This window comes from Myotis lucifugus, unplaced genomic scaffold (genome assembly GCF_000147115.1).
Source record: "Myotis lucifugus unplaced genomic scaffold, Myoluc2.0 scaffold_100, whole genome shotgun sequence".
Taxonomy (NCBI): Eukaryota; Metazoa; Chordata; class Mammalia; order Chiroptera; family Vespertilionidae; genus Myotis; species Myotis lucifugus.
In genome coordinates this window covers 1582455-1596083 of record NW_005871148.1, presented here as the reverse complement: position 1 = coordinate 1596083, position 13629 = coordinate 1582455, and the positions used below count along the sequence as shown (strand labels likewise).

At 54.8% G+C, this 13629-nt stretch overlaps 1 protein-coding gene across 7 annotated transcripts in view; it reads right to left on the bottom strand.

The window, feature by feature from the left end:
* Nucleotides 1-273: 273 nt before the first annotated feature.
* KCNH4 (potassium voltage-gated channel subfamily H member 4) overlaps nucleotides 274-13629 on the bottom strand; it is a 19469-nt gene continuing 6113 nt past the window's right edge. The window contains exons 7-17 of one of the 7 annotated variants that reach the window (XM_023756915.1): nucleotides 11874-12081; nucleotides 10557-10751; nucleotides 9968-10167; nucleotides 7398-7647; nucleotides 6591-6835; nucleotides 5917-5964; nucleotides 5361-5722; nucleotides 4986-5092; nucleotides 4276-4349; nucleotides 2518-2879; nucleotides 274-692 (exon numbers count right to left, since the gene is read on the bottom strand). In XM_023756915.1, coding sequence (XP_023612683.1) covers nucleotides 452-692; nucleotides 2518-2879; nucleotides 4276-4349; nucleotides 4986-5092; nucleotides 5361-5722; nucleotides 5917-5964; nucleotides 6591-6835; nucleotides 7398-7647; nucleotides 9968-10167; nucleotides 10557-10751; nucleotides 11874-12081 — 2292 coding nt within the window. In that variant the 3' untranslated portion in view covers nucleotides 274-451. Of the gene's footprint in view, nucleotides 693-2188; nucleotides 2880-4275; nucleotides 4350-4985; nucleotides 5188-5360; nucleotides 5723-5916; nucleotides 5965-6590; nucleotides 6836-7397; nucleotides 7648-9967; nucleotides 10168-10556; nucleotides 10752-11873; nucleotides 12082-13629 lie in introns of those variants that run through there. The other 6 variants (XM_023756916.1, XM_023756917.1, XM_006092385.3 and 3 more) reach the window with 6 other exon arrangements.

The window sequence follows — 13629 nt, the reverse complement described above, 5'->3', positions numbered from 1 at the left end:
CATCAGATAAATGGACGCTAAGAGGGAAGAAAGGGCTTAGGAGAGCAAAGAGGATGGAGCAGAGTAGGGTTCCTACCAGTTCTTGGCTGGGGACAAGATCTTCCCCCCGAGTCTCTGCTGTACCTGGCCTGCAATAGGTACAGGATCAATGGGGAGTTCCATGGCCACCTTTCCAGGCCTGGAGGTGAGGCTGAGCCTGGACTCTGTCCCCCCACAGACTGTGTCTGAATCTATGGCTGTGACTGGGGAAGGGAGAGGAGGGGTATAATGGCCCATAGTGACTCATTAAGATTTCTGCCTCATCCCTGGGGCCCCTGTGGCGTGAACATGGTACCAAGTGAATTGGTTGGCGCCTTTGCCCTTTCTAGACACAGCAACAGGGCCCTGGGGTATGGTGGGGGAGTGACTGCAGTGTAGTTCCTCCAAAGCCCTGGGGCTCTCCAACCAGCCTCTAGAAACAGCCAGAGACAACAACTACAAAAATAAAGAATTTATTTCCTATCCCAAAGTGTTGAGTGGTAAAGGAGAACTGGAGGCCAGGGTGAGGTTGTGAGAAGTCAGGCTCCGAGGGAGACCATGTTGGTAAAGGGGAGAGCAGGCTTGGCTGAAGTCTGGAGGCAGCGGAGGGGCAGGAGTGCTGCTGGAACTGTTTCAAGTTGTTGGCAACAGAAGAGACCACCTTCAGTGACAGCCTGCAGAGAGAAACAGAGATGCTGACAGGCCCACACCCAGGAATAGGAATAGACATTGCTGAGCCCAAAAAGTACCTTTTGGGACACAGGATCCTGGAAACACACTCTAAGGCAGTGGTTCTCAACCTTCCTAATGCCGTGACCCTTTAATACAGTTCCTCATGTTGTGGTGACCCCCAACTATAAAATTATTTTCATTGCTACTTCATAACTGTAATTTTGCTACTGTTATGTATCTGATATGCAGGATGTATTTTCACTGTTACAAATTGAACATAATTAAAGCATAGTGATTAATCACAAAAACAATATGTAATTATACATGTGTTTTCCGATGGTCTTAGGCGACCCCTGTGAAAGGGTCATTCGACCCCCAAAGGGGTCGCAACCCACAGGTTGAGAACTGTTGCGGTAAAGTGGAATGAAAAGTTAACTAGAAGAGGACGTTCTGCCAAGAAAAGGCGGGAGCCTGCAAGCAGGCCGCGTCAGAACAAAGTCTTGCAAACAAGACTTATTGTTCAGAGGCAGAACTTTCCTGGACGTGATAAATAGTCCATGAGGGCATGGAAAGCCAAGGAGGGTGCACTGCTGCAGGTGGAAAGAGTCTTTGTATAACATAGAAAATTAATAGTGTAATGTATAACTTAGCTCAGATGATCTCATAAGCATGCCTGTTAATCATTGTCACTTGATGTACTCCATTGTTGTTTGCTGTGCTCACCCCCAATAAAAGCCAGAAGGGATCAGAGGGTCTTTGCTACACGCCTGAGCGAGCGGTAGCCCTCTGCTCTACTTCATCCTACACGCCAAGCTTGCCTCAGTGTCTCCGTTCACAAACAACATCAACAAGAACCGCTGCTCTAAGGCAAGGACTGCAAACTCAAACCCCACAAAGACCAGACAAATAATTCAAATGAGGGAAGTTAGCAGAGTGTCAGGAGATGATGAAGAAATAGGGAGGCTGTGGAGAAGTGGAGAGTAGAGTCCCCATCTAAAGAGGACAGTGGCCACCCAACACCAGCTGAGTGTTGCCAGGTGGAATATGGATTGCCAGATCTCCCAACATTTTATAGAGAGGCTGGAATAGTTCGGTTCTTATGTATACTCTCCTGATTTTTAATGTTGGCAACACATTAATATTTTGAAAAACTGCTGAGAGCCAAAGAATATCTGGGGCTCATCAGTTTGTGTCCTGTGTGGGCTGTGAGCCCCTCCAGCTCGGGTTGATGGTAGGAGGCCTAAGAAGTCTTGGTTTGCTCAGATGCCAGGCAGGATCTGAAACTTAGCCCTCTTGAGGCAGCACTGCTCTCAAGGTTTCCGCCAGAGACCAGGGGCTGGGACAGGACACCTCACAATATCACTACACTGTCTCCGCAGTGGGCTCTGCAATCTATCCCTCTGGCTGTAGACACCCAGATTCTGCCTGCGGTGGCCTCTTCATTTTCCAGGCTGGATCTGGGGCCCTTCCCCATCCCCGTCTGCTCCCCCATCTCTACCTGCCTCCAGGTCCTGGGGAGAAGGCAGGCCATCTCATCTGCCCAGCCTGATGGGCATCGTGCTCTGTCTCATGCCTGTTGGGTTCCACGGCCTTTGGTGACTCCCCTCCCAAAGGAGGAGCACAGGAGAAGGTTTGGAAAAGGAAAGAGGGTCGGAAGTGACCAGGCTTTATGGAAAAAGTCCTGAGAATCCAGAGCCAACCAGACCAGCTGGTGGCTGCTGACCCGAGGCAGGAGGCCCTGGGCTCAGCCCCTCCCTGATGGCAGGTGGCAATGCCCACCCCAGACAGGCCTGGGCCCAGGGCCAGGGTCAGTGGAATGTGTCTGACCTGGACCGGAAGCTGGGGGTTGGAAGTGAGGCCTCTGGCACCGGGGAGGGTCCCAGAGGGTCAGGCTCTGAGGGGTAGGGGGACAACACGTAGGGTCTGAGGTTGGGGTGGGCAGTCCCCATCTCTGCTGTCCCCACAGTGGCTGGGCAGTGGACCTCAGCGAGAGTCGTATCCTGGATGCTAGATGGTGCTCCCGACCGACAGGGCGAGATGCATGGAGGCCTCTGCTGGAGGCACGGAGGGCCTGAGGGCCGAGCGGAGACTGTCGGGTGGCCGGGGGGACCCAGCCTGGCCTGCAGCAGGCCCATCATGTGCCGGAGCTCCTGGCTGAGCTGAGACACTTCTTGGTTGAGGCAGGAGATCTGTTGGAAACACATCAAATTGTTTCCCAGGTGTCACAACAAGCACTCCCCTCCTAGGTGCACCCCCCTCTACAGTTTACAAAGTTCTTTCATAACCACCCTCTGCTCAGGGCCACTGGGAGAAGGCAGGGCAGGGGTTATTTTTGTCTAGATGTAAACATCCCAGCCCTTTTCCAAAAAGGATTGGGGACAGCAGCTATTGCCATCCTCCCAACACCCCACTTTTACAAGATGCAGAAAAATGTGCTCAGAGAGGTTACAGGGCTCCGAAGCGACAGATGTCGCCTGACTGTCAGGTGATCCCATCACAGGAGCTCAAGTGTTTTTCAAATTTCTGGGAGTACAGAACCAACTGAGAAACTTATAAAAGTGATTTCTGGGCCCTGCCCCAGCCATTCCAATTGAGGTGAGACCCAGGAGTCTGCACTTGACCATGTCTTCCAGGTGATAGACACTCAAGTGTGGAGCCCCTGGCCTAGAACTGTGAGCAGAAGCAGGGCTGGCCCCGCCCCCGGCCCTAGGCCCCGCCCCAGCCCAGGAGCTCCCCTGGGAAGCTCGATGTTTATCTGAAGGAGGGAAGGCTAACTCCCCAGGGCTGGGCAGCTTCGCTGTGGCGACAATCCTGAGATCCCCCCGGGAGGAGGCAGAGGCAGAGCCTCCGCATACAGACTCTGGGCTCTTCCTGACCAGGATTCAGATATTGGGCTCCAGGTCCCCCGAGGCTGAAGGCCCTTTAGCCTCCCTGTCCTCTGCCCCCATGTTTGCTTAGCTCTCATTTCGGAGGGCTGGGCTGAGGGAAAGGCCTGGGGCATTGTGACTGGGTGGGGGCCATTCTGTGCAGGAGAGGATCCTGAGGTGGTGCAGGGAGGAGACAACCTGAGCCAGCCGGGCAAGAGGGGAAGCACCGACCAATGAGGACTTAGACTGTGCTGGGGACTGGGCCAGGCACGTGTGCGCTCTCATTGCATCCTCACAACCACAGAGAGAAGAACGCATTATTTCCCCCATTTTTAGGTGAGGAAATCGAAGTTCAGAGTGGCTATGGGACTTGCCTGAGGTCTCCCAGCTAGTGTACATATATTTATGTTATTTTATTATTTATTGCAGAGAGGGAGAAAGAGAGATAGAAACATTGATGAGAGAGAATCATTGAACGGCTGCCTTCTGCACGCCCCTACTAGGGTCGAGCCCGAAACCCTGGCATGTGCCCTTGCCTGGAATCAAATCAGGGACCCTTCAGTCCACAGCCCAACGCTCTATCCACTGAGCCAAACTGGCTAGGGCTAGTGTGAATACTTAAACTCAGGACTCTGACTCCAAATCCTGACATGGTTTATATGATATTCCCAAAATGATATTCTCCAAAGGTGGAGGCGAGGAACCAGCCCCAACCAACCTCCTGGTTCAGCCTGCAGACCTTTTCCTTCATCTCCTCAGCTTCAGTGGCCAGTTCCTGGCTGGGCCTGGTCCCTGCAGGCAGGACGGGGTAAAGGGAGGCAGTGAGTGCAGGGAGCATGAGTTACAGCTTGGGCTGGGCCCCCTCCAGTCGCTGGGAAGGCAGGGAGCAAGGGGAAAGGAAGCTCTGGGGTCAGGATGATGGGGAAACCAAACTCTTAGGCTGGTTTTGAGGCCCTATGACTTCCCCAGTATCCCCCACCACCCTGGTCGCCCCAGCTCTAGGCACGGATCTTCCTTTTGATATCTAAGCATAACGTGCTCTTGTCATGCCTTTATGCCTTGCAACAACTGCCTTACTCCAACCCCTCAAACTCCTACCCACCCTTTAAGACCCAACTCAAGAGCCCCCTCCTCTAGGAGGGACAGTTAAGGGAGTTCTCCTTTCCTACCTCAGAGCCCTGCTCCTGTCTCGGTTGTGGCACTCGGCATGCTGTTCTGGAATCATTTATCTGAGAGTACAGGTGTGTCTCCCCTACTAGACTGGGAGTTCACTAGGAGTGTGGGCCAGGTCTGGTTTATCTGTGTATTCCCAGCACAGCACCCAGCACATGGTAAGGCCCTTACTACATGTGGGATGGATAGATGGGTGAATGAATGAATGGCAGGTGAATGGGTGACTATGAGAGGAAGTCCACTGCTGGCCCTTACCTGTAGGGGAGGCCTGAGAGCGGGGCCTAGGGTGCTCAGGCCTCCTGCTGAACTGGAATGTAGGGGCCTCTGCTGTGCTGCCGGAGTCCTCAATGCCGTCCACTATGCTGGGACAGAGGCAGTGATCATCAATCCCATGGGGCGAGGGTAAGGGCCAGAGCAGAGCAGGCAGAGGGTGAGTGGGGGCAGCAGTGCCAGGGAGCTGGGGAGGAGCAATGGTCAAAAGGGTGGGATGGGGTTGCAAGCTGTGGTGGGTCAGGAAGGGCACAGGGGGTACATGGGGCAGAGACGGGTGGGAGCACTGGGGACAGAGCCCAGAGAAGGTTCTGGAAGCCAGCAGTGGTATGGAAATGGCAGGGGAGGCTGGTGTCTCACCGAGGACTGAGGTCCGTAGTTCCAAAGGTTCCCAGTGGGGGAATAAGAAGCTGGGGGGGCTTCCTGGCAGCAAAGCCCCTGGGGGGGCCATGAGAGGAGGGGCTGTGGCCTCGACCAACCAGGGCAGAGGATGGGAATAGGGATGGGGACAGGGAAGGGGAAGGGGAAGAGACAAGGGCTGAGAATGGAGGCAGCTCCTCGCCCAAAAGGCTGACCAGGGAGCCTCGGGGCCTTGCTGGGCTAAGGTTGGGCAGCAGGAGGGGCCGGCGGGGCCTGGGACCACCTCCGGGCTCCGACTCAGCCTCGGCCTCGGTGATGGATGGCAGGGTCTTGTCTGAGGAGCCAAGGCTTTCGGAGTGGGGCTGTGGGCAGAGGGAGCAGCTGGTGTTGCAGGACAGTGAACAACAGGCCCCTTCATTAAGCAACAGTCTTCACTGGCAGATGATGCTCCCCATCCCCTCTCCCTTCTCCCTGCAGCAGAGGAGCCAAGGAAGGTGTCCCCCTCCCCCACCTCTCCCCCATTCAACCTCAACTCCACCCAGGAAGGGCATGTTACCTGGGAGGGCCCAGGGGATCGAGGGGATCGGGAGAAGCGGCCGAGGCCCTGTGGGGACAGAGGGGATCATCTTACTCACGCCTTCCCCCTCCATTAGTGCAACACCTCCTCATCTCACCCATCAGTGTTGCGGGGTTTGAGAATATGGAGCCTTTTTGTGGATTTGAGTCAGAGATACCTCCAACTCTGACTCAGAGAAATCCTGAGTGGAAAGTCAATGTGAAAAGCAGTAAAAGACAAAGGCCTAGGGTGTACCCTACAGACCTAAACCAAAATGGGCTCAGGAAACATTTGGTGAGTGAGGAAGCCCCAGGGGATGGTGCCCAGTCCAGAGAGGAACTTTATGGATGAGGAACACGAGGGGGATTGTTCCCGACGTGGGGGTCCTTTGGGGATTCTGGAGGGAAGCTGAGGGTGGGCCAACAGGAGATGGGTTAGTACAGTTGGAAGTAAATGTGGTGAGAGATGGTCCATGGGGTTGGGTGATGGCCAATGGAGTAGGGTCAGTGGGATTGGAAGATGTTAAATATGGAAGGGGCAATGGCCAGGGGTGCCTGGGGATGAGGATGTTTTCAGGGTGGAAGACAATGCATGAAGCTCTCTCTAGGGCTGAGGGAGGTCTGCTTTGAAGGAAGGAACCTCAGGGGAGATGGAAGTTGTAGGGGTCTACATACATTGGTGTCAGAGCCCTGGCGCAGGTTGAAGGTGAGGTCCCGGGGCAGACCAGCCCGGAAGGCAGCCCCATACTCAGGATAGAGCTTCAGGACCTCCGCCAGCCCTCGGCTGCTCAGCTGCTGCAGGCCACAGTAGGTCAGTGCCTTCACGTCAGCGCTGGTCTTCAGCACACAGCTCGGGCCTGCTCCTGACCCAGGCTCCTGTCCTGGCTCAATGGTATCTGCCCCAATCAGGTCCCCCTTCCCTGTGGGTAAGGGATGGGGACAGTGAGCTGGGGCCAGTCAGCTGGGGAGAGGGACCAAGAGGATATACCTAGTCAATGGGTTTGAGGGGTGGCCAGTGTGTTTGAAGGATGGCTGAAGGTGGGATTGGTGGAAATGATCAACGGAATTGGGAAAAGGTTAGTGGAGAATGACTGAAGTTGGGAGACAGTTAATGAGGGGGTGTTAGTAAGGTTGGAGGAATGACCAATAGAATTGATCAGTGATCAATAAAGAATGGCCAGAGGGGTCAGTTAAAGGGTAAAGGTCAATGGAATTGAAGGTCAATGATGAAGAATCAATTTATTTGGGGGACCAGTCACTGGGGAAGGGTTGATGGGTTGAGGGATGGCCAATGGGATTAGGGGGGAGGCTGAGGGGAACGGTCAAGAGGGGATGGTAGTAGGGTGAAGGGACCAAGAAAGATTACTCCTCAGCAGAATTCCAGATGTCCACTAAAGGCATCCCAGGCCCTAGATTCTTGGCCACTCACAGGCCTCTGGGGAAGGTTCCAGGGTAGGCAGTAGGTGGTGGTGGTATCCTCACCCAGGATGGCCAGCACCATGTTGTCACGGAGCACCTCAAGCGAGCCTGAGCAGACGTAGTAGTGAGCCTGCAGAGCGTCCCCACAGCGCAGCAGGTACTCGCCCGGAGCACAGAAGGAGGTCTTGATGTGCAGGGAGAGGGTCCGCAGGCAGCCCCTGCTGGCTGCTCCAAACAGCGGCAGCTGCAGGATCTCCCGGTTCAGGTGCATAGCAATGTCAGCTCTCAGCTCATCCGGGAAGTCACGCAGCAACTGCATAAGGGGCACAGGTCATCCGGGCCATCCCCGCTGCAGCTGCTACTTGATGTCTACAGACGTGCTGAGCTGTCTCCAAGGAGATAGCTCCAACTTGCCCTGTGCTTCGAAGTTACCCCTTTCTGACCTCAATTTTACTTGTGTGTGGACCTCCCAACCCAGCTGCGGGGGCAGAGACTAGGTCTTCTGTCTGCCCACTGCCCCTGGTTACGCACTAAGTCACTCACACACGCCCTGTTCCTCAACACCACAAATGCAAACTCTGCTTTTAAATCGCTGTGGACCTTGAGCCATCCATGTCCTCTCTCTGGGCCATCTGTAAATTGCTGGGTTACACTAGATCTTGAATATTATCAATGACCTCCTAGACCTAAACTTAATATTCACAGTTCCATCCCCATATTATGGAGGCCTTCAACCACTGTGGCTTGTTGATCTCTTTCTTGTCCCCATTGTCTCCCCAGGCTCTTCTTCTGCAGCGTACCTCTTTCCTCTCTCCTAACTTTCCACACACTCCCTGTATCATAGCAACCAGCTCCATGACTCCCCCACTCCCTGTAAGCCAGTGGTTCTCAACCTTCCTAATGCCGTGACCCTTTAATACAGTTCCTCATGTTGTGGTGACCCCCAACCATAAAATTATTTTCGTTGCTACTTCATAACTGTAATTTTGCTACTGTTATGAATCGTCATGTAAATATCTGATATGCAGGATGTATTTTCATTGTTACAAATTGAACATAATTAAAGCATAGTGATTAATCACAAAAACAATATGTAATTATATATCTGTTTTCCTATGGTCTTAGGCGACCCCTGTGAAAGGGTCGTTCAACCCCCAAAGGGGTCGCGACCCACAGGTTGAGAACCGCTACTGTAAGCCCAGAGCCCTACGTCTGGGTCCAGACCTATATTTTCAACTACCTATGGGGCAGACTCCACCTGGACCTCCCACAGGCACCACACTCTCATCATGGCCCCACACTGGGCTCTCATTTTTACCCCCAAGTACAATCTTCTCCCTGTAACACCCCCATCGCACCCCTTGCCCCTAGCCAGAAACCCGGGAATCACTCTGAGCTCCTCTTCTGCAACCAAGACCACCAAGTCCCATGGTGCCTGCGCTTAGAAATCTCTCCTAGATCCCCAGGCCACTCCCCAACCTCAGCATTTTGCAGGATAACATCTAAAGTCAAGGGCATCTATGACCTGGGCCTGCCCACCCAGGCTCTTGCACTCCTCTCCCTCTCCACCCGCCACGGTGCCCACACTCCCGTTCCTGAAGGCTCACTGAACTACCTTCAGTTTCCTGAACTCACCCTGCTCTTTTGTGTCAACATTTCTGGACCTGCGCTCCTATCGCTCTTCCTGCCTGGAACGGCCTTCTGGTAGCAGGCCGATTTCCTTCTTGTCCTTCACGGTGCCACCTGCCCGTACTCCTCTAGGCCCAGACGCAACACAATGGGGATCCCAAGTGGCAGGTACACCCCTGCAGCAGAGTCCCATTCACTGTGTAATTTATTTACTGTTTGCCTCCCTTACCAGGCTGGTGTCTCCCTGAGGGAAAAAGCTGTGATCACCTCGGAGCTCCCTGTGTTCAGCACAGAGGCTGGCCCACAGCGGGTGCTCGGGAATTGTTGGCCGAAGGGAGCGTGGCATTACCTAAGGCCTGAGCTCCCTTTCAGGTCCCAAATTCTAGTGCACGGGAAAAGGGATGTGGATTTCAGTGGGCACATGCCCTTGTGAATAACACCTCACCTCCCTGTTGCGGCTACAGTGTTCTCAACCTTCTGGCCCTTTAAATACAGTTCCTCATGTTGTGACCCAACCATAAAATTATTTTCGTTGCCCTGGCCGGTTTGGCTCAGTGGATAGAGCGTCGGCCTGCGGACTGAAAGGTCCCAGGTTCGATTCCGGTCAAGGGCATGTACCTTGGTTGCGGGCACATCCCCAGTGGGAGGTGTGCAGGAGGCGGCTGATCTATGTTTCTCTCTCATCGATGTTTCTGGCTCTCTATCCCTCTCCCTTCCTCTCTGTAGAAAATCAATAAAATATATTTAAAAAAATTATTTTCGTTGCTACTTCATAACTGTAATGTTGCTACTGTTATGAATCGTCATGTAAATATCTGATATGGAGGATGGTCTTAGGCGACCCCTGTGAAAGGGTCGCTTGACCGCCAAAGGGGTCGCGACCCACAGGTTGAGAACCGCTGCGTAGCCCATCTGCCTCCATTCCAAACCCGGAGAGGCTGTCCCTCTTCCTCATGGCACGGCCATGCAGCCATGCGGCGAAGACCAGGAACCCCTGCACCTACCTGGTTGGCGTCGATGCCGCTGTTGACAGCCCACGTGGTCTGGAAGTACTCGAGCATGCGCTGCTTGAGCGGCCGCGGCAGGCGGTGCAGGCGGATGAAGTCCTGGAGGTCCTTCATGCGGCTGTGGTAGAGCGAGCGGCGCGAGTACATGCGCTGGATGATGGCCGTCACGTTCCCGAACACCACGGCGTGCATCAGCGCTGCAGCATTGGCGGCGGGCGGCAGGTTAGGGTGGCCGTCCGTTCCCAAACCCACCCTGCCCTGGACAGGCCTCCGGGTTCCTGGGAAGGGCAGGAGGGCCAGTGGGCTCCTACGTGCCCACCTGGTGGCAGGGGCTGGCGTGGGAGGGGGGATAGAGAGTGGTCCTGAGAGGGGTCAGACCTGATGCTCCTCTCATCCCCCGCCCCCCCAACTAGGTCATGAACTTGAGTTTCCGTTCCCTAAACAAGACACCATGCCTGTCTGTGGAGTCCCCCAGGGCCGGTATGCAGCAGGCCGGAGGAAACGTCTGTGCATGAATGCAGGCCTGTCTGGATGGCCTTCTTGGGCCCCGATCTCCCTATCTGCATGCTTGGCAGGCCGGCCTCACCGCCTATGAGCATCGTGCAGATGGAGAAGATCTTCTCGACGTCAGTGTTGGCGCACACGTTGCCGAAGCCCACGCTGGTGAGGCTGCTGAGCGTGAAGTAAAGCGCAGCAATGTAGGCGCTACGCCGCGACGGGCCGCCCGCCGAGCTGTTGACATAGGGCACCTCCAGCCGCTTGCCCAGCTCATGCAACCAGCCTGGAGGGTGGAAGGATGTAGGTGGTGGAGAACCGGGTTTCCCCGAGCTGCCTGCACTCGACTTTAGTCAAGTATTTACAGCGGGGAGGGGAGGTTTGCATGGGCAGCCTTGGCCTGAGCCTCGCCACCGTGAACTGGTTACAGTTGCAGCTCAAGGCTACCAACTCTCTGTACCGCTGACTGTTCGGGGGCCTCTGCCACACTCTCATCGTTTATCGAGCGCCTCCTGTGCCCAGGGTGCTGGGACTTGACCCAGCCGGACATTCTCCCTGCCCTGGTGGGAATTAAGGTCTGGAGGGGAAAGAGACACCAAATAAATCATTGCAGGTGGGAGGTGAGCTACTAAAAGGGAACTAGAAGAAGAAAAGTGTGTGTGTGTGTGGGGGGGGGGGGAATGGGAGATAATCTGTAATACTATCAACAATAAAAATATTTAAAATTAAAAAATGAATAAAAGGGAACTGTAGGGTATCTTAGGAGTCATACTGGGTTAGGGAAAGCCAATACAATGGGTGGTGGGGAGTATGGTCCCTGAAAAGCTCCCTTAGGACAGAGCATTTTAGCTGAGATTGCAAGGAACAGACGGGTCACCTAGGTGAAGGGAGGGAAGACAGAAGGAAAAGGATTCCGGAGAGGAAAACATGGTCAAGGCCCCGAGTGAGAGAGCAGTACAACGCGGGTGCTGGAGGAGGCCAGTGTGGCTGCAGCACAGGGGGGTGGGGTAAAGAGGAGCCAGGTAGGGACAGAGAGGGCGTGCACTGCGTGTGGACTTGATTTTGATGGCAGTAGGGAGCCACCAGAAGGAGCCAGGAAGGAGTACTGCTTGCTCTGCCCCAAACACCCTCCTACTACTGGAGAGTGTCCCATACTGTATTTTGATCGCCTATCACCCGTCTTGCTCCCCTCCTAGGCTGTGAGGTCCCCCCAAGGCAAAGCCCTTGTCTACAAATCAGTACTCCCACGCTTGATCCAGAAGGAGCTCCATGCGTGTTGGTTGGGTGAATAGAGAAATGTGGGTGGTGGGTGGTGGATGGCGGTACAGGTGAAGGCGTCCGCGTGGGTGCCTGAGTGCACAGGGCAGGTGGATGGGTGGTCAGTGAAAGTCCGGGGCCAGTGGCTCACCGATGTCCCAGAGCAGTGGGTCGTTGGCCTCCATCTCCCGGCGCCCGATGACGTACCAGACACAGGCCATCCAGTGGGCAAGGAGCGCAAAGGCGGACATGAGTAGCGTGAGCACCACCGCGCTGCACTGCGAGTACCGCTCCACCTTCTGCAGCAGCCGCAGCAGCCGCAGCAGCCGCACTGTCTTCAGCAGGTGCACCAGCGACGTCTGCAGGAGGGTGCGGGGGAGGCTGTCAGAGCCTCCTCAGAGCCTCCATGGCCCCCCGTGTCCCACCCCCAGATGCCCTGGGGCCAGGGGAAGCTGCAGCAGGAAGAACACCTCTGCTCTCTGGGGAGGGTGACCAGGAACTGCAGGGGACGGGAGAATAATACTAAAACCAATAATGGCCAACACTTGGTAAGTACTTACTATGTGTGAGGACTGGGCTAAGTACTTGTAATCCTCATTTAAAAAGTTATGCTTTAGTCCAATTATCATTGTTCCCAATTTGCAGAGAAATAAACTAAGGCTCAGAGAGGTTAGTGACTTGCTCAAGGTCACAGACCAAGGAAATGATAGAGCTGGGACTCAGATCTGGGCTCACACCTAAGTCCATTTTGGGTCATGCTGCCTCTTAGCACTGTGGGCTGGGGAAGAGTAAGTCCTGGCCAAAGGCAGGGGGGTAGACAGAATGACCTCTGGCCCCTGCACAAAGCCCCTCGTGTCCTAACACACTTAGCTGTGGACAAGAGTGGTTGCTAGTGACGACAGCAGTTGTGGTGGGAGTCACCCTGGAGACAGAGAGAGGCATGGTAGGGTGGGAACGGGCTAGGACTGGGAAAGGTTTAGGTTTAGGGCCCTTTCCTCTTGTGGGTCGGCTGCCAATGAAATGTTGAGGGAAGAAGATCAGGGACTGAGGGAGCCTGGGCTTCAAGATTTCAACCCTTGTGGGGCTTGGTGGGGGTTTGTGGAGCCAGTGGCCCCTAGTAAGGCTCCTGCAAATGTTGGCTAATATTACCACCACCACAGTTTCCATTTGGTTATTAATGCCTCAGCTAGCTCTCCCAACCTTGGAGATGAGGAGCAGGTAGAGACTCATCTTCTCACCACTAGGGCGGGGCTCTGGGACAGGGAGTGGGTAACCTGGTCTGAAGGCCCTCACTGTCCTTTCAGGGGCCTCCACCAGCATCCCTGTAGTCCTGGCCCTACATGGCTCCTGAACAACCTCACCCATTCTCTCTCATTTTAGCTGATGGAGGTGGCCCTGAGCCCCCCATATGGACCCTCTCCAAGGCTTAATTAATGCCTGCCCTCACCTCCCAGAGCTCCTGACTTTAGTCCTTCAGGACTTCCCCCAGTCACTGTCCCTGGGCCCCACTCCCTTGGAACCCTCCTCTCCCTCTCCTTGGACCAGATTGTCCCAGGCCTGGCTCCTTCCATTCCACTGCTCTGCTGGTGCCTCCTCATCCTCTCTCTTTGCTGTGTCCTCTTCCAGTCCCAGTACTGCTCCTCACCTCCCTGTACACCAGACCATTCACTCGGTTACCCTGGTTTCCTGGGAAGCAGGGTGCTATGTTGGAAAGAGTACTAGACTAGGAGTCTGGAGACCTGGTTCCAATCTCCTGCCTGTTACTGCTAGCTGTGTGACCCTCTCTGAGCCTCTGTGCCCATCTCTGAAAAAGAGGGATAAAAGAACCTGCCTATCACCCGTCCATGGGCCCTGACTCCTGACCCCTGCAGCCTTCTGCCTCTAGACCTTTCCTCCCTGAAGATCAG